General features: G+C 39.5%; 2 protein-coding genes and 3 long non-coding RNA genes across 8 annotated transcripts; 2 read left to right on the forward strand and 3 right to left on the reverse strand.

The window, feature by feature from the left end:
• The first annotated feature begins 270 nt into the window (after positions 1-270).
• On the forward strand, positions 271-2,066 carry LOC130699697 (uncharacterized). Of its 4 annotated transcripts, none has more exons than XR_009003530.1 (8): positions 271-293; positions 378-570; positions 645-768; positions 832-954; positions 1,076-1,178; positions 1,264-1,345; positions 1,435-1,833; positions 1,912-2,066. It is a non-coding gene; the product is annotated as an uncharacterized LOC130699697 (long non-coding RNA). The 4 variants fall into 4 exon arrangements; XR_009003529.1 differs by having other exon boundaries at positions 836-954; positions 1,432-1,833; XR_009003528.1 differs by having other exon boundaries at positions 836-954.
• Positions 2,067-4,757: 2,691 nt separating this feature from the next.
• On the reverse strand, positions 4,758-5,474 carry LOC130699705 (uncharacterized). The gene is made up of 3 exons (XR_009003538.2): positions 5,428-5,474; positions 5,150-5,371; positions 4,758-5,079 (listed from the first exon to the last, which is right to left on the reverse strand). It is a non-coding gene; the product is annotated as an uncharacterized LOC130699705 (long non-coding RNA).
• A 983-nt stretch (positions 5,475-6,457) lies between these two features.
• On the reverse strand, positions 6,458-7,438 carry LOC130699658 (speckle-type POZ protein-like). The gene has a single exon (XM_057521870.1). The coding sequence runs from the start codon at positions 7,436-7,438 to the stop codon at positions 6,458-6,460; it is 981 nt and encodes a 326-aa protein (XP_057377853.1).
• A 1,126-nt stretch (positions 7,439-8,564) lies between these two features.
• On the reverse strand, positions 8,565-14,319 carry LOC130699683 (uncharacterized). The gene is made up of 9 exons (XR_009003508.2): positions 14,164-14,319; positions 13,543-13,615; positions 10,629-13,452; positions 10,500-10,562; positions 10,275-10,436; positions 10,162-10,206; positions 9,871-10,104; positions 9,397-9,813; positions 8,565-9,259 (listed from the first exon to the last, which is right to left on the reverse strand). It is a non-coding gene; the product is annotated as an uncharacterized LOC130699683 (long non-coding RNA).
• Positions 14,320-18,233: 3,914 nt separating this feature from the next.
• Positions 18,234-20,173, forward strand: LOC130699673 (uncharacterized). Its single transcript, XM_057521886.2, has one exon. The coding sequence runs from the start codon at positions 18,406-18,408 to the stop codon at positions 19,471-19,473; it is 1,068 nt and encodes a 355-aa protein (XP_057377869.1). The 5' UTR covers positions 18,234-18,405; the 3' UTR covers positions 19,474-20,173.
• Positions 20,174-25,774: the final 5,601 nt, after the last annotated feature.

Here is a 25,774-nt window from a genome sequence, read left to right on the forward strand (position 1 = left end):
CGATCGTAATTCATTCGTTTTTTTCCAGTAATTTTTTTTTTGGAAAATTTTTCTGAAGATATGCAAAGTATGAATTACAGAAATTCACGCTTTTTCTGGGCAATGCAGTTCGGTAATAAAATAATTTTACGTCAATTGTAATTTTATAATTGATGTTTTACAGAAATATTAAGGAGTTTGGCATCATTGCGGTCCTTGCATTCGCCGCCTGCGGGCATTCCAAGAAAGCTTAAATAGCGAGTGCCACAGTGGTGAAAATCTCTTTTTGAACGAGATTGTCGGCCATATTGCATGTAAGTAGTCTAGTCTTCTAAGTGAACATTATCTGTTTAAAAGGTGTTGGTAGTTTAATTCTTGATACATTTGTTATGTTTTAGGCTAGATAAACATTTAAACTTCAAATTTTTTGAGGATGGGCTCACAAAATCAGTTAAACGACGTCAGTTAGCTTTTGCAATGATTAGTTCATGTTTGAATTACTTCAAATGTGTTGGACAAACACTTGATGGTGAAGCAGCATGGTGCATAGGCAGATACTGGTAGCTCATCCTCCATGCTACAGGTTCTGAGGTAAAATTTTGAAGAGGAACATTGTGTTGACTAAGTTGTATGTGTGCCCATGTTAATTCTACTTTTCTTTTCAGCTCAGGCTGTTTCAGGAATCTTCAGTTCATTGCATTAGTGCTGTTACTGTGGTTCTGTCTAGTACAGTATCAAATGTAACAGTTGCTAATATAATTCTTGATGTTTGTGTTATGTTTTGGCTAGGTAAATAGATAAACTTAAAAATGTTTTGGGGTTAATCACGCAAAATCAATTAAACGGCGTTAGTTAGGTCTTACAATTGAGTAATCAGCAGTAAGCGTGGTAAAACTTACATAAGGACCTGCACCGTTTCAAATGTTCTCTTCGATGAAGAATGTCGGCGGAATCGTGGGGTCGAAATTCAGTTTTGTAAGTTCCTCTTTTTTTGTAGGTATTTCTGTTATACCTGCTATCGTGACATCCGTGTGTTAACTGTATAATTGCTATTAACACTTATTTGTACATCTGATTGATATTTTTTGGAACGCAGGAGGAATAAGTAACCAACGTTTCGTGGCAGACAAGTTTGTTGGGTTGTTATTGGAGAATCACCATGTAACACCTTCGTATTTTGATCTTAGTTGGCTGTGCATGTAAGTGCTCCTTCTTGGAATGTTTGCTGTTTTAAAGTATGTTAAATATGCCTTTGTACATATTTTAACTTTTACATGTTTTCAGTACCAGGACTATTATACTGTTGCACAATTCTGCAATTGACATGCAAGCTAAACTTCGTTTGACGATGCTTTTGATGGTTAAGGTGACAACAGCTTGGTTAAAGATACTGTTAAACTTGCAATTATAGTAAGTGGTTTCTGTGTCCTTTAATGTTTTATTGTTTATTAGTAGCTGACCTATTTGAACTGGAGCCTGAAAGGAGTTCTTTGGATTTGGAGGTGATATTAATGAAGAAATAACGATGACAAGAACCTATGGTACGAGCTGTATTTGAGTTTTCCCGAGAGTCAGAGTGTTTTCCCGAGGCTATTTAAACTGTTATTTCTGGCAAGTCAATTGCGTTATGTGACCCGCGTTTCGAAAAGAGCGAAGATGTATGCACCTTTGATCCTATCATTTACTTTGACCACTACAACGTAACGACAAACGTTAGGCTGAATAAGCGCATATATGAGGTAGCCCGTTTTATTCGAAAGGAATTCCAACACCGAGTTCTTTTCTTTACGCATGGAACCACTCGCAGTGGCCTTAAATGGAGCGCTTCCGTAGCTAGTGGCCCGTCATTGAAAGGTATTAAATTTTCGTTAAGTGAAATATTTTCATTAAATGGTTTGCATATCAATATTAATTCCTTGTTTTTCTTTGCAGAATGTGGATTTCTTGTGACGAGCCATAGATACGGAGCCCATTTTAAATTACACTGTTCAGCACATGAAAGTTGAGTTTAGTTTCTGCTGTAATGTTTACCTGATGTTGGTCTAATTTCCTTAATGCAAATTGTAAATGTAATAAGATTGTGATAAATTGGCAATAAACAAAATTTTAAATATTATATTTATTATGAACTGCTGCTTTTTTATTCGATAAAATATAAGCCGATTTTTTTTGGATTAAATTTTACAGAATTTTTTTTTCTTAAAATTTTTTGCTGGGATTTTTTTCCGTAAATTTTTTCTGGGGTTTTTTGGGGGGATTTTTTTCCGGTAAAAATTTTTTTGCTGCAAAATTTTATTTTTCGAATATTTTCCATTATTTTCACGAAATTTCAACAAAAATCATTAATAACGGCACCATTTCGATTTGGGAGTCGAACCCTGAACCTCTGACTTAGCAGTCCACCGCTCTACCATTGAGCCACGACTCACGTATTAGAATACTTTCGAGCTTCTACATAACGCAAGATCGGCGTTAACACTTCAAAATTTTTCTGTTGAGTCCTTCCGGTGATCCAAGGACCAGGTCATGGCCCAACGGACGAGCGATGGCCTAGGAATTTTACCATGTATCCCTCGGATGTCTGCCTTGGTATCCCACTTCAAGTGGCCACGTGGTGGTCAGCGGGAACAAGCATCAGCTGCCGTCGGAGCTCGACGGTGTATCGCTTGCACCCTTGCCAGGTAACCCACTCCAATTGGCTGTGTGATGGTGGGGAATCAGGCCCACCTGTCATGACGGGATGACCCGTGTGATGGTGGGGAACCAGGCCCAGCTGCCATGACGGGTTCACACCTTACTACATACCACGCTTTGATATATTATCAGATACCCATTTCCAAGTGCGGTGATGGAAAATAATATCATAATATCAACACAGGTCGCAATCGAAACACATGTTTGGTTGACTTCTACGGGATTCGAACCTAGTGCTTTCAGCATGCAATGCCAATGCTCAACCATTGAGCCATAATTCACATGACATTATGGGCCATTTTTTCGTATCATTTAAAGACAACCGTTTTACACTTAGAAATATTCTGTAGCCTCGTTCGAGGTAAATCGATATTTCACTTCGGATTCCGTCCACATTAAATTCAATAAAGTGCAAGATTTATTTGAAAAGTATTTTTTCATTACCTTTTCACCACACCAATAAGATGTGAACTCAAGACTTTTCAATTGTTAATCAGATGCTCTACCTCTTACCCGTGGACCTTTATCAATAGCTGCAGACAATATGTGACATTCATTAGGATACAAAGAAGAACTGAAAATTTTAGAAAATTATGCAGTGTGCAAACGACGGTGGTGCCCTGCATTAACACCAGGAACAAATAAGTATTGTAAACAATTTGTTTACGAAAAACTTTTATTGACAATTTTTCACACTTCACATTGATTTGCAACTTTTGAAGGATAAAATAATCCCTTCGCAACATTGCTTGAGAAAGATACATCATCTTTCTGCCCCTAGCTTTTGGGATAACATTCATTGTAACTACAAGATCATTCGATTGTAAGTACAGGATCAATCGATCCTATTTCCATTGGTGTTCCTGAAAGACATTCCTTCCGTAATGTAAAATTTCTCTCACTGGTACTATCCGACAGTCTTGCTACATTAGTTCCATCAGCCATGCCTCTTAATGAGCATAATAAATTTAAAAATTTTAGATGTTAAATATTCTAAGATTGGTTGTTCCAATGAAATTGTAGCAATGCAATTTTAAAAAGAGTGAAACATGATAATTGTTCAAACACTTAAAAGAGAAAAGCAAGTTGGTTCCTTACTCGAGGAGGCTGATCCAATACACTTATTTCTCACCATTTCTCAACAATCAGTTTCTTCACGATGATTGTGGAATAGCTGGTAGCTGCAGCTTTCGGTCACTGCAGCAACGACGATATAGTTTAGCCCATGTCTTTCTTTATTTGTCTTTGTCGCCATGGAAATGTCAACAAAATTTGAACTTGTCAACAACGATGCCAAACTTCTCCGTATTTCTTTAGAAAATCAATTACAAAATTGCAATCAATATAACAGTATTTTATTACTCAATTTCATTGTTCAGAAAATGCTTTCTGTAATTTATACTTTGCATTTTTTTACGTCAACTAGTTATTCTGTATGGAAAAAACCTACGTTACTGCCTAAGGGCAATATGGTCCGTTTAGGATGGTTTCAGAAAATACCGCTACGAACGCCACGGGTAACGAGGGCCGTAACCATGAAAAAATAAGTCCGTCGCTACATCGGGATGGTTCCAAAAACTCCCGCTACGAACGCCACGGGTAACGTGGCCCATAATCGTGAAAAAATAAGCCCATACCTCTACGCCATTTAGGGTGGTTCCAAAAAATCCCGCTACGAACGCCACGGGTAACGTGGCCCATGTCGTATAAAAATAAGACCGTATTTCTAAAAAATGTCTCTTTATTTAAAATTTTCAAATATATTTCGTGCCAGAATTCGCGTATTTTTCCAATTCTTACGTTCTTAGTAAATGTACAGAGCAAACTAGTTAAAGCACTCATATTTCGTGGCTCAAAATATGAATTTTATCAGCCAGGAGGGATTCTGGTTTAGCAATTCTTCCCAATCAATCCGCCACTAATAACGACGCAAGTTTGTTTGCTGCCGATTTCCGATTTGATTTCTCTAAACAGAATTATACAAAAACAAACAACAAATACAATTACGTTTTACTCACTTTCTCAGAAATCGAACTAGACAGTTTTAGTTGAACTTCCTACTTATATTTATGAATGCACATGTATTTATGAAAACGATGGAACTTTTAAAACTATATACGAAATGAGTTAATATTACAGGAAAAGAAAGATTCAATAACCTTACTGCTTAATTTTCATGTTACCACACCAAGTAGAAGGATGGATGGATGGGCGTTGGTTGTGCAATCCCGGACTTCAATTATATATCGTGGTGATTTGTTTGGCCAAAATATTCACGAATATTTCACTAGATTTATCAAATCTCTTTCAAAGCTTCACCAAACTTGCTCCCGGCTTTTCGTCCGATTAACCTTTCTCCACGAATCTTGTCGAAGTCTCTCTCCAGAACTTCTTCACTGATAATCACTAAAATCGTAAAGAAACAAATGGTATTATTAATCAAAATGGCTGCTACCTCTCGTTTCCCGACTCTTACGCGTCTTCCCGGAACTAAAACATATTTCCCAAACGTGTCTGTCCAAGTGAACTCTTTGAACGAGCACCAGGTTTTGCTCCAAGTGAATGGTTGTTCTGGAGGTGCACTATACTTGGTAGATGCTTGAAGTTTGGGCTTGCTTTTCTATCTGATGCTGATACAATAAATGGATTTTGTTGCAGTTTTTGTGGTTTTCTGTTTTTGTTTTCTTTTTCAATTGACCTAAGTTATGCAACCTCATTTAAGTAATTCAAAAGGCAATTCGAAATAAAACGTACCTAGTTTCGTTGCTTTGGCCCGATATTACAATGCGTTACAGGTACCTGTAAATAGACCATCATTCTATACAGACTGTGACACGAAATAATTGAAATAACAGATGTGACGATTACCTCTGGCGAAACCCGAACTCGCAATCCCCGGCTTAGGAGGCCGGTGCCTTATCCATTAGGCCACAGAAGCTGATAATGGTAACCTCAGACGGTTCGAAATGCATAAGCATTTTCCCATACGATTCTTATAACCATGGCGCAGTACAAGCGTATGCAATTACAGTGCATTAGTCAATGGAATGTCTACTGAAACTGACGACTTGTATGCACGTACCAGTGGTTGGCATTTCACTTGGGTAATTGAGCGATCCTGTTGTCGCCTCCTGGATATGGTTCGTCGCTAGTTTTGATAGGCCAATTCACACGCACGTCTTGTTGCTGTGATTCCTAATCCAGTTGAATCACTTTCTTACTCTCGCCTTGGTTTGATTCTCTACAGAAAAAGAAACAACAATTAAGGTAATTTGCTTCGTCTTCATACAAGGTGAAAAACATAAATAAAGAAATACATGATACTTGCATACTGTTTTAGTTCCAATGACTCCAGGTAGGACACATACGCTTCCAGCTGAACCACTGGAACTTGGAATTGGCTGTCATGCAAAAGATAAAACAAGAACAATTAGATTTTTGTGCCTATTGAAACAACTTTTTTTTCATGGTTAGTTTTCATTCATTTTGTTAGTTGAATGGTGGCAACTAAAGTCAAATGGCACTTGATGCACAAAGAAAAGAATCTGATGCTTCCATTTGATCTTGAATTTTATTTTCAACTGATTTGATGGTACAGGACATCTGAAGTCTTGTTGGTTAAATCATTCAAACTATCCACCAGCCCCAAAATACTTCTGTCGAACTCTCAACTCAAGGGTGAAGCAAAATCTCTTCAATAGCAATCTGGAAGAATCGGACGTCATGTCATTTCATTTGGGATGGAGGGTGATGGTTGAGACTCTCCAGAAATTCCAGTAATCAGTTACCAGGTGACCTTACTTAGCCAATAATAATTCACACAGGCATGTTTTAACGCATCCAGCTGAAATTTGTGCGCAGCAACGTAAATCTCAGCTTCCATCTTCTCCATCTTGTCCAAAGGTACTTTACCAGTGTAGATGAAACGTAAGACTTCCTGGAACACGTCAGGATCGACGTCTTCGACTTGCACACGCGTTGAAGATTCACCTGGCGTAGTAAACAAGGCGGCTAATGCTGGGCTTCTGGAAGCAATGACCGTCTTGTGGACATGGAATTCACGGTCACCAACAACAAGTGAAACATCACTTAATTCCATTTTGTTAAAGAGTTTTTCCAAGTTTTCCTTCCGCTTTTGTCTTCTACTTTTCTTTTTAGGTGGAACTTGTTTCTGCAAATCAAGTTGAGGCACGATGATTTCGACATCTGGTGAAGTTCTTGGACAAGACAATTCGCCTGAGCCAGTTTCGTTCAACGTCCATGTTTCAATTTCACAGTAGATGCTAAAACTTCCATCTTCCTGGAAGCATTCGCTGAGAGCGTTTTTGTCTAGCCAAACAACTTCAGAGTGAGCTTTGGAACCTTTCGGTAAAAGAGTAGTTTTCGGAAACAGCATCTGCCGTTTGCTGTTAAAAAGCGACACCTTGACACGAACGGGCTCGTCCAAAACAGCAAGATCCAAGTTCGGCGTGTATGAATTCAGCAGTATTCTGAAGCCACGACCATCTTTAGAAAAACTTAATGTCGATTTAAAACAGGAATTTCCTTTAAATGGGAAAAAAGACGTGGACGGAGAAAAAAATTCATCCAAGAATTCGAAAGGAATTAGAATGTTCCATTCGAAATCGGCTTTAACGATTTCACACTCGGTACGGCGCCAATTTTGGGCCATCAAGGTTTTAACTGGTTCACTAGATGATGTTTTCTTTGCAAATTGGTTCATTGCTAATTGAGAAGAATCAGCTAACGACTTGCTGAACGTCATCTAAGTGAAAATATTCAGCAACTATTCGCTGGGAAGACGAGAAGGCGAATGAAGACATTTGTGAGAAAGTGAGGGCTAGAAAGGCTCAAGTTGTTGTACACATGTAGGGAAAAAAGGGGAATGATCCCGTCAACTTACAAATGTTTGAAAGACGCTATTTTACGCAAAACAAGGTCAAAAACGACTGGGGAATGAAAACATCTTTAACATAGATCACTAGAGGAATGTTGAGAGAACAGAAAGAAAAAGAATATGAACTTATAACTATTAAGTCACCTCTGCTACAAGTAATGAGAAAAGAAAGAAACTCTGATTCTAGCAAAGACATTAACTACGTGGCAAAAACACAATGGCCTCGACCTCGTAGCTAGGAAATTGTTTCCTTTGAACTATCTAACATACCGTTTGCTTGAATGTCCAACGATGTACAACTTTGATGAAACAGCAAAATACAGAACGACATCTGCAGTCTTGTTGGTTAACTCATTCAAACTATCCATCAGCCCCAACAAACTTCTGTCGAACTCTCAACTCCATTTAAGGGTGAAGCTAAGGCAGAATAGTTTCGACATCAGGTGAAGTTCCTGGACAAGAGAATTCTCCCAAGCCAGTTTATTTTAACGTGTCAATTTCACAGTAGATGTTAATACTTCCATCTTTCTGGGAGCATTCTTTGAGAGTTTTTTTGTCTAGACGAAGAACTTCACAGTAAGAAACTCGATCCTAGGAAAGACATATGCTACGTGGTAAAAACAGCATGGGCCTCGACCTCGTTGCTAGGAAATTGTTTTCCTTGAACTATCTAACATACCGTTTGCTTGAATGTCCAACGACGTACAACTTTATGAAATGAATAGAATGAAACAGCAACATACGGAACGAAATTCACTTGACGAGTATAAAAACATGAACAAACAATCGCAGGGAAGCACCAGAACTAAATGAACTTTTCAATCTTACCCTTCGAAATGCTGACGTTGTCAAGGGAGGGGCTAGCAAACGGTCGGCCATTTTGGATTTTCTTTCTCACTCTTCCCTTTTCTTTAACGCACTCGAATGAAAACAACCAAACCTGCCACCTCTTTGCCTCAGGTAACTGTTTCGGTAACATTGACCTGGGCATGAGGAAAATAATTGCTAACAGCAACAGGCAGCCAACCCCCAGCCAACATCAGTTCACTCTTCATCTCTGTTGATTGTTAATAACGGTCAATGAAGCACATTTGATTCAGTTTTCTGTGTGCACTTTCTTTGTATCTTTTTATTTTCGTGATCCTCTAACACAACATAATAGACGCGACTTTAGCAAAACGTAAAAAACACAACTACAAACAATTCTGACATGCAAGTTTTTAGATTAATTCTCGATTAACCGATATCGAGTTATCGATTAACTTTCATAGACTAAAGTCTTTTCTTACATAGCGCTAGACGTCTAACAGGATCAGTGTGGCAGCTCTTGCTTGTGGAATGGGTATGGTTTGAAAAAATGCGTGTTACGCTCCAAAGGTGACTGCAAAGAAAGAAATAACAAAGCAGTGCTTCTATTGGCCACAGCACAACTGCGTGGTAGCGCGGGATTAATGATGTCTGGTGCTTCAGGTGATGTAGAAACTGAAACTTCCTTTTGTCGACCTTCGGGCTCAACCCTCCAACAACATGATTCCATTTGATTTACGCAGTAGTTTAGTGCTAAAATTATTTGGCCATGGGACATTGTACGCCTTTCTATATCTTCCGTTCCATATAAAAGAAGCAGATCCCGCTACCGACATCCACATTCAGACATTTGTCGTTGACCAAGCCAATACTTAATTGCACCTGCCGTTTGAAAAGTTGGTAAGTTTAAAACAATTGCTTCCTTCACCGACTAGCTCAATGTAATAGTTTTCTTAAATGCTAATAGATTGTTCAATTTACGATCCCGCAGATAGAAACATGTCAAAGATAACACTTACGTTCAGCATCATTGTTGTGTTAGCTGTTCTTGTGATGATGTGTGGACTGGTGGATGCCGATTGTTGCTTCAAGGTTAACGATTGCTGTTGTCGTGATGGCACAGCTGGAACTCCATACTGCGGGGTTGGAGGATGCAATATCTTTGGGTGCAACTGCGATGGCGGCTGTCGTAGATAGCATTCCGATAGAGAATTCCATGGGATGGGAGCTCTCATATTTAGTGGCTCAAACAATGAATTTAATCAGGGATTCTAGTTTAGCAATCAAGCCCAATCAATCTGTCACTAATAAGAACGCAAATTGTCTTCTGGCGATTTCCAATTTGATTTCTCTAAATCTCTTTGAAAGCTTCACTAAACTTGTCCCCAGTTCTTCCTCCGCAAACCTTCACGAAGTCTCTTTCCCGAACTTCTTCGCTGATAATCATAAGTCGTAAAGAAACAAAAGGTATGATCAATCAAAATGGCTGCTACCTCTTGTTTCCCAACTCTGAAGCGTCTTCCCGGAGCCAAAACAGATTTCTCCAACGTGTCTGTCCATCTGAATTTTTTGAACGAACACCACATTTTGGTCCAAATAGGTGGTTGTTCTGGAGGTGCACTACACTTGGAAGATTGGACTTGTTTTTCTATCTGTTACTGATACAATAAATGGATTTTGTTCGAGTTTTTGTGGTTTTTTGTCTTTATTTTCTTTTTCCAATAGACCTAAGTAGTACAACCTTATTTAAGTAATCCAAAAAGCAATACGATATTAAAACGTACCTCGTTTCGTTGCTTTGGCCTGGTATTACAGTGCGTTACAGATGCCTGTAAATAGAACGTGATTCTATACAGATTGTGACACGAAATAATTGAAATATCGGATGTGTCATTACCTATGATAGGACTCGAACCCGCAATCCTTACTTGTTTTAACTAACTAATGTTTAGTTATACGTTCATATAAACTTTTACTTTGTTTTTGTTTTTTTGTTGGTTTTTTGTTTTCCAATAATTGGCTGCATTCAAATTATTGCAATAACGACTATTCCGCCATCCTGTGTGAATTATTGTCCATGAACATAGAAACAAATAATCTGGTACATTGAATTTTTCCTTACTCCATTCCACTGTCCATTAAGAATGCCCTTACGTGTTCTCTATACGCCAGTAAAAATGTTCATCTAATAATAAAATAAGTTATTTTAACACAAAACAAGGATAATATTTTTGCTACTGAGAAACATGACCTTCCATAGTTAAGAGACCCAAAATCGCCGACTAAAATCGCATCGTCCTAGACGGTGTCCAAATGCTGTACCATTTCGGGATCCTGTTGCTGCTGCTGGTCTGAAAAGAAGTAAAGAAAATGAGCATTAGTAGGTAATGATTGATTGAGATATGCAGAGGTCCTATTTTTTGAGAAGCAAAACCACACGCTGGAACGGTCAAGATTGCTGGAGGCTTTTTATTTTCCATTTTGGTGAAGTTAATGTCTAAAAAGAAACAAGAATATGGCGAATGGTAATCTACTGTTCCATCGAAAAAACGCCCGGCTATAAAACTGACCGCAGAGCAACGTGCAATTGAGAGAGGAAACTACTGACTACATCGTAAACAAGCTGCGTTTTCTCTTTTTAACATTTCAAGGGAAAAGATTCGCTTCTACGTGACAATTTGAAGGACACCAAATATTTCCTTTTGTTTTCAAGTTAATCGATAAACGGTCGTTTGACCATGGCACTCTTTTAAGCTCACGTAGTCCGACTCCCTAGTTGATGTTTGTTTTTTTTCAAATAGCTAGCTCGATGAAATGAACGGTACATTTCCTGGAAGAGCTCAGCCAGAGGCGAACACAAAAGGCCGGAGCCTAAGAGACATTTTTGAAACGTCATTCCAGAACAATCCTTTAAACAAACAACAAATAGCAGAAAATGGCAAATTAAATTATCCCAATACGTAATCGAATAATGTTGTTAGTTAACGAAATCGTTTAGAAAACTTTGAAATGAATAAATTACTCGCAATAAAAGGGCTCTTCCTTTTTCACGGTTGCTAACGCGCAGCGGCGGATTCGAATTGTGGTTATAAACACGAAGGACGCGAGGAATGAAACAGAAACAGCCGCGGGACTAAAGACCCCAATGATGAAACGGGGTTGTATGGCGTCGAAGGTTCTCGCTACAAAAGGCAACGCAGCATCAGAGTGGCAGCTCTTGCCTGTGGAATGGGTATGCGTTGCTAAAATGTGTGTTACGCTCCAGACGTTACTGCAAAGAAAGAAATAACAAAGCAATGCATCTGTTGGCCGCAGCACAGCGCGTGATGGCGGGCGATCAATGATGTCCGATGCTTCAGGGGATGTAGAAACTGAAACTTCCTTTTGCCGACCTTCGGGCTCAACCTTCCAACACCATGATTCCATTTGATTTACGCAGTAGTTTGGTGCTAAAATCAAAGTGGTCATGGAACACTGTAACCCCCTTCTGTGTCTCCCGTTCCATATAAAAGAAGCAGATCCCGATACCTACATCCACATTCAGACATTTGTCGTTGATCAAGCCAATACTTAAATCCGCCTGTCGTTTGAAAAGTTGGTAAGTTTAAAACAATTACTTGCTCCATCTACGAGCTTAATGCAATCCTTTTGTTAAATGCTAATAGACTGTTCAATTTACGATCCCGCAGATAGAAACATGTCAAAGATAACACTTACGTTCAGCATCATTGTTGTGTTAGCTGTTCTTGTGATGACGTGTGGACTGGTGGATGCCGATTGTTGCTTCAAAGTTAACGATTGCTGTTGTCGTGATGGCACAGCTGGAACTCCGTACTGCGGAGTTGGAGGATGCAATTTCTTTGGGTGCAACTGCGATGGCGGCTGTCGTAGATAGCATTCCGTTAGAGAATTCCATGGGATGGGAGCTCCCATATTTAGTGGCTCAAACCATGAATTTAATCAGGGATTCTAGTTTAGCAATCCAGTCCAATCAATCTGCCACTAATAACGACGCATATTTGTCCTCTGACGATTTCCAATTTGATTTCTCTGCTTCAATGCTTGCGCCAATACTTGCGCCAAGACATTGGTCATCACTTGGGCCACGACTTCGGCCAATATCAATAATGCAACCACTTAACAAACCACATCATTACTTCGTGATTTTTGAAACGAACGAGGGAACTTATTGGACGTTTGAGCGATTGCCGACTCGTTTCACCATTCAGCGCGCAAGAGATAAAGACATCCTTTTGAAAGAATATCAACGTGTTCCCCAAATACTTCGAACGACAGAGCAAATTTGGAAAAGTCAGATGTTGCCGTGTGCTAGAATATAAATACAGTTTTGGATTTTACCTGGAAAAACGACAACCTGGGCATATTTTGTTTGCCCGCAGAAGAGTGTGGCAAAATAGCATTGCAAATCTACGAAAAATTTAAAAACAAGTAATGTTGCCGCCCAGAAATACTGTTCCAATTACTGCAAATGAGCTTTAATACAAACTATTCGATATTTTTCGTAATTTTTCTTAAACTCCAAAAGTTGCGCCTTAGAGGCGACGAAATAATTAGACGATACAAATTTTGATCAACACAGTACATCTCACCACGAAGTAAATGCAACCTTTTTTTTCTAAACTGATGACAAATGGTATTTCCTACCTTAACGTTCGCGGTGGCACTCCTCCGGCCATGATGTTTTCCCACTGATTATGGCTAAATCATTGGGACATAAAGAATGTCCATAATCTTTTGTCATTTGGGGGTTCACTAACCGCTGCCAATCTGAAAGTAAAAGAGGAAATAAAGTGGAACATCAACCAATAACTTTCATTGTTTTGTTATTTGGGGGATCGCATGCTAACACTACCTGAACCCGATCAAAACTCAATACTGAAACCTAGGAAGAAAAAAAAAATCTGCTTTTTAAAGTTGATTGGGACACAGGCTCCATGGTAGTTGAAAAATCATTTTCATTTATCAATAAATGATGGCCAATTCAGACACAATTCTTGTTGCTGTGATTCCTAATACAGTTGAAATCACTTTTGCAGTCTCGCCTTGGTTTTATTCTGTACAGAAAAACAAACAACAATTAAGGTAATTTGCTTAGTCTTCAATACAAGGTGAAAAACATAACTAAAGAATTACATGATACTTACAGACTGTTTGTTCCAATGACTCCGGATGGGACCCATACGCTTCCAGCTGAATCAAAGGAACTTGGAATTGACTCTAATGCAAAAGATAAAACAGGAACAATTAGATTTTTGTGCCTGTTGAAACAACTTTTTTTTTGTGGTATGTTTTCATTCATTTTTTTAGTTGAATGGTGGCAATTAAAGTTAAATGGCACTCATAGCATAGAGAAAAGAATATGATGATTCCATTTGATCTTGACTTTTATTTCCAACTGACTTGATCGTACAGGACATTTGCAGTCTTGTTGGTTAACTCATTCAAACTATCCATCAGCCCCAACAAACTTCTGTTGAACTCTCAACTCCATTTAAGGGTGAAGCTAAGGCAGAATAGTTTCGACATCAGGTGAAGTTCCTGGACAAGAGAATTCTCCCAAGCCAGTTTCTTTTAACGTGTTAATTTCACAGTAGATGTTAATACTTCCATCTTTCTGGGAGCATTCTTTGAGAGTTTTTTTGACTATACAAAGAACTTCACAGTAAGAAACTCGATCCTAGGAAAGACATATGTTACGTGGTAAAAACAGCATGGGCCTCGACCTCGTTGCTAGGAAATTGTTTTACTTGAACTATCTAACATACCGTTTGCTTGAATGTCCAACGACGTACAACTTTCTGAAATGAATAGAATGAAACAGCAACATACGGAACGAAATTCACTTGACGAGTATAAAAACATGAACAAACAATCGCAGGGAAGCACCAGAACTAATGAACTTTTCAATCTTACCCTTCGAAATGCTGACGTTGTCAAGGGAGGGACTAGCAAACGGTCGGCCATTTTGGGTTTCCTTTCTCACCCTTCCCTTTTCTTTAACGCACTGGAATGAAAACAACCCAATCTGCCACCTCTTTGCCTCAGGTAACTGTTTCGATAACATTGACCTGGGCGTGAGGAAAACAATTGCTAACGGCAACAGACAGCCAGCCCCCAGCCAACATCAGTTCATCCTTCATCTCTAATAAAGGTCACTGAAGCACGTTTGATTCACTTTTCTGTGTGCACTTTCTTGTATTTTTTTTATTTTCTTGATCCTCCAATACAACATAATAGACGCAACTTTAGCAAAACGTAATAAACACAACTACAAACAGCAATTCTGACATGCCAGTTTTAGATTAACTCTTGATTAACCGATATCGAGTTATCGATTAACTTTCATCTGACAATAGTCTTTTGTTACATAGCGCTAGACGTCCAACAACATCAGTGTGGCAGCTCTTGTCTGTGGAATGGGTATGCTTTGAAAAAAAAAAAGCGTGTTACGCTCCAGAGGTGACAGCAAAGAAAGAAATAGCAAAGCAGTGCATCTATTGGCCGCAGCACAACGCGTGAATGAAAATGTGTCACGTCACCGGCATGAGCCAGTTCCGGAGTCATGAAATGTCTATATTATGTTATGGACTACAGGCATCGATGACGAAACGGGGTTGTATGACGTCGAAGGTTCTCGCTGCAAAAGACAACGCCCACAGTGTGTCGCCAATGCAGCTATAATTCAAATGGAGAGAAGTTCTCAGCTGTCAACCCTTTCGTGCACTCTCTCGCTTTTCATCCTCTTCTTGTAAATGACTTTTCAATCAAATTGATTGAAACGGCGAGTTTTAAAACGAGTGAACCTTGTTGTGCCAATATTCATTCGTTTGCGGGTTGTTTCAAGTGGGTGACGTCACCAACAGCTGAGAATGTCGTCAAGCAAAATTTGTAAATCGAGTGGTGGCAACTACACTAGCAAAGTGTACTTTGATCCTAGGGCCGATCAACCGTCCACGGATGGCTATTGGATTACAGATGACCAACTTCGCCAGAAATTGTCAAACTTAATCGACGCGGAAGAAGAGATTCACTATGCTTACGTCTACAGCAATCCGCTATCTTCTTTGCAGTTGACAAACAGCATATTTTATCACGCGTTCGTCATAGTAAAAACGAAGAATTGGTGGTGGTCGATCGAGAAAAACACGGAATGCATCACGATTCAACGCTCGAAGAACATCGGGAGTGTTCGTGACATGTACCAGAGGAAGAAACGGACGACTGGTGCAACTCCGATGACAAGCATTAGGCAGAATGAAACAGCGCTGCCCGAGGAGACAATAACAATTATAGAACTCGTCAATTACATTTGGAGGAAAGATTATTTAAACGATGTTTACCATCTTGTGGATGCAAACTGCCAAAAGTTTGCTGATGCGATTTTTAATCGCATTAAATTCCCATGGGATGATCACGTCTATTTTGATGAGGCTGCCGATGATCCCCGATCCTCTGCAAGTAGTCGTGACATGAGTGTGGATAAATTTTTTAGTCAAGTACAACGTTTAAGCAATTCAGAGACATTATCCAAACTAGAGCTGTATACTGTGGAACGATTAAGATGCGTAATTTTATTAAACATTATTATGTACGTTTTTATTTTTATTTTGCTATTTTTATTACACTTGAAAGTAAAGGTAACTTCCGAATCGGATATGACCATCCAATCTTTCCTTTCTTTCGTTATGTTTTTATTCGTATGTGCCTTTTGCGTATGGCCTTTGGCGTACGTCAAGTTGCGTTGCATCTTACAGGTTAACGAATTGCTATCGCGTCACTCCTTCGTAATTTTTGAAACGAACGAGAGAACTTACTGGTCGTTTGAGCGATTTCCGACACACTTCGTCATCCATCGCGCCAGAAACAAAGACATCCTTTTGAAAGAGTGCAAGCGGGCTTCACAACACAACTGGTTCTTCAAACCGAAATTGCACAGCGAAGCACTTGCTATGGAGTGGAGCACAATGGCAATACTGGAATTCATCTGGAAGAAGGATAAGCTGAACTCTAAAACTGATTTGCCCTTAGAAGATTGCGGCCAAGTCGCGTCTATCATCTTCGAGAATTTCAAACGACCCATCATTTTTGGGTATGAATTGTTTTTTGTTTTTTTGCTCTATTTGTTTTTGTTCTTGCTTTTCATTAATTGGCTGAATTCAAAATTGTTGCAATAACGACTGGTCCGCCATCCTGTATGAATTACAGTCCATGAATACTGAAACAATGCGGTACTTTTTGTCCATGAACACTGAAACAAACAATTTGGTACTTTGAATTTTTTCTTACTCAATTCACTGTCCATTAAGAATGCCCTTACCCTGTTTAACGTGTTCTGTATACGCCAGTAGAGATGTTCATCTAATAACAGAATACATTATTTTAACACACTATAAGGATAATATTTTTGATACTGACAGACATGACCTTCCATAGTTTAGAGTCCCAAAATCGCCAATTAAAATCGCATCGTCCTTGACGGTGTCCAAATGCTGTACCATTTCGGGATCCTGTTGCTGCTGCTGGTCTGAAAAGAAGTAAAGAAAATGAGCATTAGTAGGTAATGATTGATTGCGATATGCAGAGATCCTATTTTTTTAGAGAAGCAAAACAACGCCCTAGAACTGCCCAGATCGCTGGAGGCTTTTTATTTCCCATTTTGGGTGAAGTTAATGTCTAAAAAAGAAACGAGAATGTGGCAGGTGCTAATCTACAGCTCCATCGAAAATACGCCCGACTATAAAACTGACAGCAGAGCAGAGTGCAATTCACACAGGAAACAACTGACTACGCCGTAGGCAAGCTGCGTATTTGCCTTTTTAAAATTTTAAGGGAAAAGACTCGCTTCAACGTGACAATTTGAAGGACACCAAATGTTTCCTTTTCTTTTCAAGTTGCGGCTTCGCGAAATTTCGGGACCACTCAAGTCATTCAAACAACCGAGATACAATTCACGATCCTGCTGCTAAAATTTGACTTTGTTTACAAAATGTTACCACCACCGCATAGAAAAGCGAACGCAACGGGTCTCCAATGCAAGAAACGCCGAGATAATTTATCTCAAATACAGACAAAACAAAAACAACATTGAATGTTGAGAGAAGTTTAAGATTGCAACATTAAAGACAGAAAGCGTAAAGGCACAGAACATAAGCATTTGGTTTTTTTCTTCGGTCAGTTCCGTATTGGTACAAGCACGTCATAGCAAACATAAGCCATTCGCACGAAACAGCTTTGAAAGAGATGTGTGACGTTCACGCCACACATAGAAGTTTGAATTCAACGACTATGCCCGGCGCTCTTCCAGTGGTCCAGCCGTCTACGATATACGGCCGTTTGACCATAGCACTATTTTAAGCTCACAGAGTCCGACTCAGCTGGGTTTTTTTTTCAAATAGCTAGCTTGTTGAACTTGACAGTGCATTTCCTGGAAGAGCTCAGCTAAAAGCAAACACAACCGACCGGAGCCTTAGAGATATTTTGAAATGTCATTCCAGGACAATCCTTTATGCAAACAAATAGCAGAAAGTGGCAAATGAAATTGCCCGAATATGTAATCGAATAATGTTGTTAATTAACGAAACCGTTAAGAAGGCTTCGACATGATTAAACTACTCGCAATAAAAGGGCTCTTCCTTTTTCACGGTTGCTAAAGCGCAGCCGCGGATGCGAATTGAGGTTATAAACAAGACGAACGCGAGGATTGAAATAGAAACAGCCGCGGGACTAAAGACGCCAATGATGAAACGGGGTTGTATGACGTCGAAGGTTCTCGCTGTAAAAGGCAACGCCCACAGTGTGTCGCCACAGCAGTTACAATCAAATGGAGAGAACAGTTCTCAGCCGTCAACCCTTTCGTGCATTCTCTCGCTTTTCATTCTCTTGATGAAAATGACTTTTCAATCAAGTTGATTGAAACGGCGAGTTTTAAAAAAAAAGTGAACCTAGTTGTGCCAATATTCACTCGTTTGCGGATTGTTTCAAGTGGGTGACGTCACCAACAACTGAGAATGTCGCCAAACAAAAAGGGTGTATTGGCTGGTGACGAATACACTCACAAATTGTACTTTGATCCTAGGGCCGATAAAGCGGACACTGGTGGCTATTGGATTACGGATGAACAACTTCGCGAAAAATTGTCAGATTTAATTGACACGGAAGAAAAGATTGAAAAGGCTTCCGTTTACAGTAATCCGCTCTCTTCGTGGCAAGCGACGAACGCTCTGCTGTATCACGCGTTCATTGTAATGGAAACAAATAATTGGTGGTGGTCGATTGAGAAAAACACGGAAGGCATCACGATTCAACGCTCGAAGGACATCAAAAGTGTTCGCGATATGTACCAGAGGAAGAAACGGACGACTGGTTGGACTCCGTTAACAAAAATCAGGAAGAATGAAACTACGCAAGGCGGCAATACCACAATCGAAGAGCTCATCAATTACATTTGGAGGAAAGATTATTTAAACGATGTTTACCATCTACTTAAGGAGAATTGCCAAAAATTTGCTGCCATGATTTTTGATCGTATCAAATCACCGTACAATGATCGTGTCTATTTTGACGAGGCTGCCGATGAACCCCGATCTTCATTTAATAGTTACTACATGAATGTGGATCGAGTGTTCAGCGAAGTGCAACGTTTAAGCACTTCAGAGAATTTTACTAGATTAGAGATTTATAAAATTCCAATAAGTTCATGGAACATCCCAGATTTTTTTGTGCCCGGCATTTTCGCTTTCCTCTTTAGGCAAATATCAGGATTATTTTCGCATCATTACTTCGTGATTTTTGAAACGAACAAGGGAACTTACTGGTCGTTCGAACGATTACCGACTCGTTTCACCATTCAGCGAGCCAAAAATAAACAGATCCTTCTGAAAGAATGTCAACGGGAATCACGCGAAACTTTACTCTCCAAAGCAAATTTGGAAAAATCAGATGTTGCCGTGCCGCAGAATATGAATGCAGTTTTGGATTTTACCTGGAAGAAGAGGAACCTGGAAATTTTTTATTTGCCCGTAAACTTTTGCTACTTGGTAGCCTTGGGCATCTACGAAAAATTTAAAAGGAACTAATGTTGCCGCCCAGAAATCCAGTACAAATAACTGCCAATGAGCTTTAATACAAACTATTCGCTATTTTTCATAATTTTTCGTTAACTCCAAAAGTTGCGGCATAGAGACGAGGAAATAATTGGCCGATAAAAATTTTGATCAACACGGTACATCTCACCACGAAGTAAATGCAACCTTTTTTTTTAGCTAAACTGATAGAAAAATGGTAATTCCTACCTTGACGTTCGGGATGACACTCCTCCGGCCGGGATGTTTTCCCACTGATTAGGGCTAAATCAGTGGGCCATAAAGGATTTCCATAATCTTCTGTCATTTGGGGGTTCACGAATGGCTGCCAGTCTGAAAGGAAAAAAGGAAATAAAGTGGAACATCAACCAATAACTTTCATTGTTTTGTTATTTGGTGGACCTCATGGTAACACTACCTGAATCCAATCAAAATTCAACTCCGGAACTAAAGTAGAAAAATACAAATCTGCTTTTTAAAGTTGATTGGGACATAGGACCCCTGGTCGTTGACAAGTCATTTTCATATATCAATAAATAATGAAGGGTTACTTACGTTAATTCAATAATGTTCAGTTTGCAAGTTCAGTTTCACTGGAAAGACCTGTATGTAGTAATGGTGATTTGACTGTCCCAGATCCATAATTACTGTAGACTTTAAGGACAGGACAACTGCTGTCTATCTGTGAAGAGCAACAATACAAATTTCTAAACATTAAAAAAGGAGCTAAGGCAGTGAAAAATAACGTCAACTTGCTGCATTGCATTGAATTTTTTCTTACTCCATTCACTCTCCATTAAGAATGCCCTTACCCTGTTTTACGTGATCTGTGTACGCCAGTAGAGATGTTCATCTAATAATAAAATAAATTATTGTACTGCAAAATAAGGATAATACTTTTGCTACTGAGAAATATGACCTTTTATACTTTTAAGTCCGTAACGATACTCTATCCAGGCCGGAAGGTTCTTTACTGACTCAAACCGTATCGTCCTTCACAACGCCCAAAACGCTGCTCCGTTTCGAGATTCAGTTGCTGTTGCCAGTCTGAAAAGAAAAGAGAGGAAAGAAAATGAGCATTAACAGGAATTCTTTGTTTTTCTAGGTGACGGTTGGTTGAGATATGCGGGGAGATTCGAATGCTATATTTGAGGAAGCAAAACAACGGGTTAGAACTGTCCCACATCATTGGAGGCTTTTTATTTCCATTTGGGCGAAGTTAATGTTCATAAACGCAACGATAGTGTTGCGTTGGTAATGTACTTTTCCTTAGAAAATAAGTCCGAATATAAAACTGACAGCAGAGCAAAGTGCAGTCCAGGTGGAACACAACTGATTACGTTGTAAACAAACTCCGTTTTCCCCCCATTTAACATTCCAGGAGATACGATTCGTTTCTACGTGATAATATGAAGGACATTCAATGTCATTTAGTTTTGTTTGTTTGTTGCTTCGCGGCATTTAGGGACCACTCGAGTCGTTAAAACACCGAAAGAAAAATTCATATCAGCTGTTAAAGTTGGAACTTGTAAACAAAATGTTACCACAGCCCCATAAAGAGGTTAACACAATGAGTATCTAATGCAAGAAAAGCCGAGATAATTTATCACAAACACGAACGAACGAACGAAAAGGGCCATTAGAATATGAATTCGTATTGGGCAACAATGGAAAGGCTAACTTTGCTATTCGGTAACCGCAAAGCACGAAGCGTTATTGGGTGTGTGTGGCAACATTTGTTCCAAGATATGACGACCACAACCACCTCTTTCCAATCGCAGCGACGTAGAAAAGATAAAGTCTGATGTTTCACCTGGTTCTATTCACTATTCAACGTGAATAAGATACCAAGTTCAGTATGGTTGTGAAAGCATTCCCGTGACAATCAACACATCGCCACACACGCACAAGTTCAAGCTAAAAGTCCTAACTAAGGCGAACATAGAAAAATTGTAACAAGCAGTAAAAGGAAATGTCGCGGTCGCTGTCGCCAAGCGCGCCTACTGGTTGCAGCTACACCTGCCAATTGTATTTTGATCCTAGAGCGGATCAGCTAATCACAGGTGGCTATTGGATTACAGCTGACGAGCTTCGCGAAAAATTGTCAAACTTAATTGACACGGAAGAAATCATTAAAAATGCTTCCGTTTACAGCAATCCGCTCAGTTCGTGGCAGGGGACGAACGCTAATTTTTATCACGCGTTCATTGTAATGGAAACAAACGATTGGTGGTGGTCGATCGAGAAAAACATGGAAAATATCACGATTCAACGCTCGAAGAACCTAGAAAGTGTTCGCGATATGTACCAGAGGACGAAACGGACGACTGGTTGGACTCGGTTCACACAAATCAGGAAGAATGAAACTACGGGACGCGGCAATACAACAATCAAAGAACTCATCAATTACATTTGGAGGGAAGATTATTTAAACAACGTTTACCATTTTCTTGTTGCGAATTGCCAAAAATTTGCTGCCATGGTTTTTGATCGTATCAAATCACCACACAATGATCAAGTCTATTTTGACGAGGCTGCCGATCAACCCCCATCTTCAGCAGATAATTACATGAATGTGGATCGAGCGTTCAGCGAAGTGCAACGTTTAGGCGCTTCTGAAATTTTTACTAAATTAGAGATTTATAAAATTCCAATAAGTTCATTGAATATTCCAGATTTCTTTGTGCCAAGCTTTTTGCTTCCTTTGATAACATATGGGCCAATATCTGGGCCAATATCTGGGCCAATGTATGCGCCAATGTTATCGCCAATGCATGGGCCTGAGACCCTACTTTTAGGAATATTAAAATGGAGCCATGACAAACCACATCATTACTTCCTGATTTTTGAAACGAACGAGGGAACTTACTGGTCGTTCGAACGATTACCGACTCGTTTCACCATTCAGCGAGCAAGAGATAAAGACGTCCTTTTGAAAGAATGTCAACGTGTTCCCCGAAGTACCTCGAACGACAGAGCAAAGTTTGAAAAGTCAGATGTTGCCATGGCGCAGAATTTGAATGCACTTTTGGATTTCATCTGGGGGGAGAATCGCCAGGGCACATTTTTTTTGCCCATGCAATATTGCGGCGAAATAGCCTTGCAAATCTACGAAAAATTTAAAAAGAAGTAATGTTACTGCCCAGAAATCCTGTACGAATTGCTGCCAATGAGCTCTAATACAAACTATTCGCTATTTTCTGTCATTTTTCTTAAACTACCAAAGTTGCGGCTTAGAGAGGCCAAAATAATTGGCCGATAAAAATTCTGATCAACACGGTACATCTCCCCCCGAAGTAAATGCAGCCTTTTTTTTGTTAAACTGATGAAAAATGGTATTTCCTACCTTGACATTCGGGGTGACACTCCTCCGGCCGGGATGTTTTCCCACTGATTGCTAAATCAGTGGGACGGCTAAATCATTGGGTCGTAAAGGATGTGCATAATCTTCTTTCATTTCAGGAATCACGAAATGCTGCCAGTCTGAAAGCAAAAGAGGAAATAAAGTGGAACATCAACCAATAACTTTCATTGTTCTGTTATTTGATGGATTTTATGCTTACACTTTAAAAAATCTAATCAAAATTCAGTACTGAAACTAAGATTCAATAAGATTAACGTTTAATTTTCATGTTACCACAGCAAGTAGAAGGATGAATGGATGGGCGTTGGTTGTGCAATCCCGGACTTCAATCGTGGTGATTTGGTTGGCCAAAATATTCACAAATATTTAATTAGATTTATCAAATCTCTTTCGAAAAGCTTTAGTTAACTTGTCCCAGCTTTTCCTCCGATTAAACTTTCTCCGCAAATCTTGACGAAGTATCTCTCCCGAACTTCTACGCTGATAATGACTAAAATGGTAAGGAAATAAAAAGGTATTATTAATCAAAATGGCTGCTATGTCTTGTTTCCCGAATCTCACGCGTCTTCCCGGAGCCAAAAAGGTTTTCCCAAACGTGTCTATCAAAGTGAACTCTTTGAACGGGCACCAGGTTTTGGTCCAAGTGGGTGGTTGTTTTGGAGGTGCACTACACTTGGAAGATGCTTGAAGTTTGGACTTGCTTTTCTTTCTGATACTGATACAAGAGATAGATTTTGTTCCAGTTTTTGCGGGGTTTTTCCCTTTGTTTTCTTTTTCAATTGCCCTAAGTTGTGCAACCTTATTTAAGTAATCCAGAAAGCAAAACGATGTTAAAACGTACCTCGTTTCGTTACTTTGGCCTGGTATTGCAATGCGTTACAGATACCTGTAAATAGAACGTGATTCTATACAGACTGTGACACGAAATAATTTAAATATCAGATGTGTCATTACCTCTCGTGGGACTCGAACCCACAATCCTTACATTTTTTATGCAAACAACAAATAGCAGAAAGTGACAAATTAAATTATCCGAACATGTAACCGAATAATGTTGTTAGTTAACGAAATCGTTTAGAAGATTTCAACATGGGAAACTACTCGCAACGGTTGCTAAAGCGCAGCCGCGGATGCGAATTGTGGTTATAAACACGACGGACGCGAGGGTAGAAATAGCCGCGGGACTAAAGACGCCAATGATGAAACGGGGTTGTATGGCGTCCAAGGTTCTCGCTACAAAAAGCAACGCAGCATCACTGTGGCAACTCTTGCCTATGGAATGGGTATGCTTTGCAAAAAATGTGTGTTACACTTCAGAGGTGACTGCAAAGAAAGAAATAACGAAGCAATGCAACTATTGGCCGCAGCACAACGCGTGATGGGGTGAATCAATGATGTCTGATGCTTCAGGGGATGAAGAAACTGAAATTTCCCTTTGTTGACCTTTGGGCTCAACCTTCCAACACCGTGATTCCATTTGATTTACGCAGTAGTTTGGTGCTAAAATCAAAGTGGTCATGGGACACTGTAACCCTCTTCTGTGTCTCCCGTTCCATATAAAAGAGGCAGATCCCGATGCCGACATCCACATTCAGACATTTGTCGTTGATCAAGCCAATACCTAAATCCGCCTGTCGTTTGAAAAGTTGGTAAGTTTAAAACAATTATTTGCTACACCTACTAGCTTAATGTAATCCTTTTGTTAAATGCTAATAGATTGTTCAATTTACGATCCCGCAGATTGAAACATGTCAAAGATAACACTTACGTTCAGCATCATTGTTGTGTTAGCTGCTCTTGTAATGACGTGTGGACTGGTGGATGCAGATTGTTGCTTCAAAGTTAACGATTGCTGTTGTCGTGATGGCACAGCTGGAACTCCGTACCGCGGAGTTGGAGGATGCAATATCTTTGGGTGCAACTGCGATGGCGGCTGTCGTAGATAGCATTCCGTTAGAGAATTCCATGGGATGGGAGCTCCCATATTTCGTGGCTCAAACCATGAATTTAATCAGGGATTCTAGTTTAGCAATCCAGTCCAATCAATCTGCCACTAATAACGACGCATATTTGTCCTCTGACGATTTCCAATTTGATTTCTCTGCTTCAATGCTTGCGCCAATACTTGCGCCAAGACATTGGTCATCACTTGGGCCACGACTTCGGCCAATATCAATAATGCAACCACTTAACAAACCACATCATTACTTCGTGATTTTTGAAACGAACGAGGGAACTTATTGGACGTTTGAGCGATTGCCGACTCGTTTCACCATTCAGCGCGCAAGAGATAAAGACATCCTTTTGAAAGAATATCAACGTGTTCCCCAAGTACTTCGAACGACAGAGCAAATTTGGAAAAGTCAGATGTTGCCGTGTGCTAGAATATGAATACAGTTTTGGATTTTACCTGGAAAAACGAAAACCATGGCATATTTTGTTTGGCCGCAGAAGAGTGTGGCAAAATAGCATTGCAAATCTACGAAAAATTTAAAAACAAGTAATGTTGCCGCCCAGAAATACTGTTCCAATTACTGCAAATGAGCTTTAATACAAACTATTCGATATTTTTCGTAATTTTTCTTAAACTCCAAAAGTTGCGCCTTAGAGGCGACGAAATAATTAGACGATACAAATTTTGATCAACACAGTACATCTCACCACGAAGTAAATGCAACCTTTTTTTTCTAAACTGATGACAAATGGTATTTCCTACCTTGACGTTCGCGGTGGCACTCCTCCGGCCATGATGTTTTCCCACTGATTATGGCTAAATCATTGGGACATAAAGAATGTCCATAATCTTTTGTCATTTGGGGGTTCACTAACCGCTGCCAATCTGAAAGTAAAAGAGGAAATAAAGTGGAACATCAACCAAAATAACTTTCAGTGTTTTGTTATTTGGGGGATCACATGCTAACACTACTTGAA

This window comes from Daphnia carinata, chromosome 6, assembly GCF_022539665.2.
Source record: "Daphnia carinata strain CSIRO-1 chromosome 6, CSIRO_AGI_Dcar_HiC_V3, whole genome shotgun sequence".
NCBI lineage: Eukaryota > Metazoa > Arthropoda > Branchiopoda > Diplostraca > Daphniidae > Daphnia > Daphnia carinata.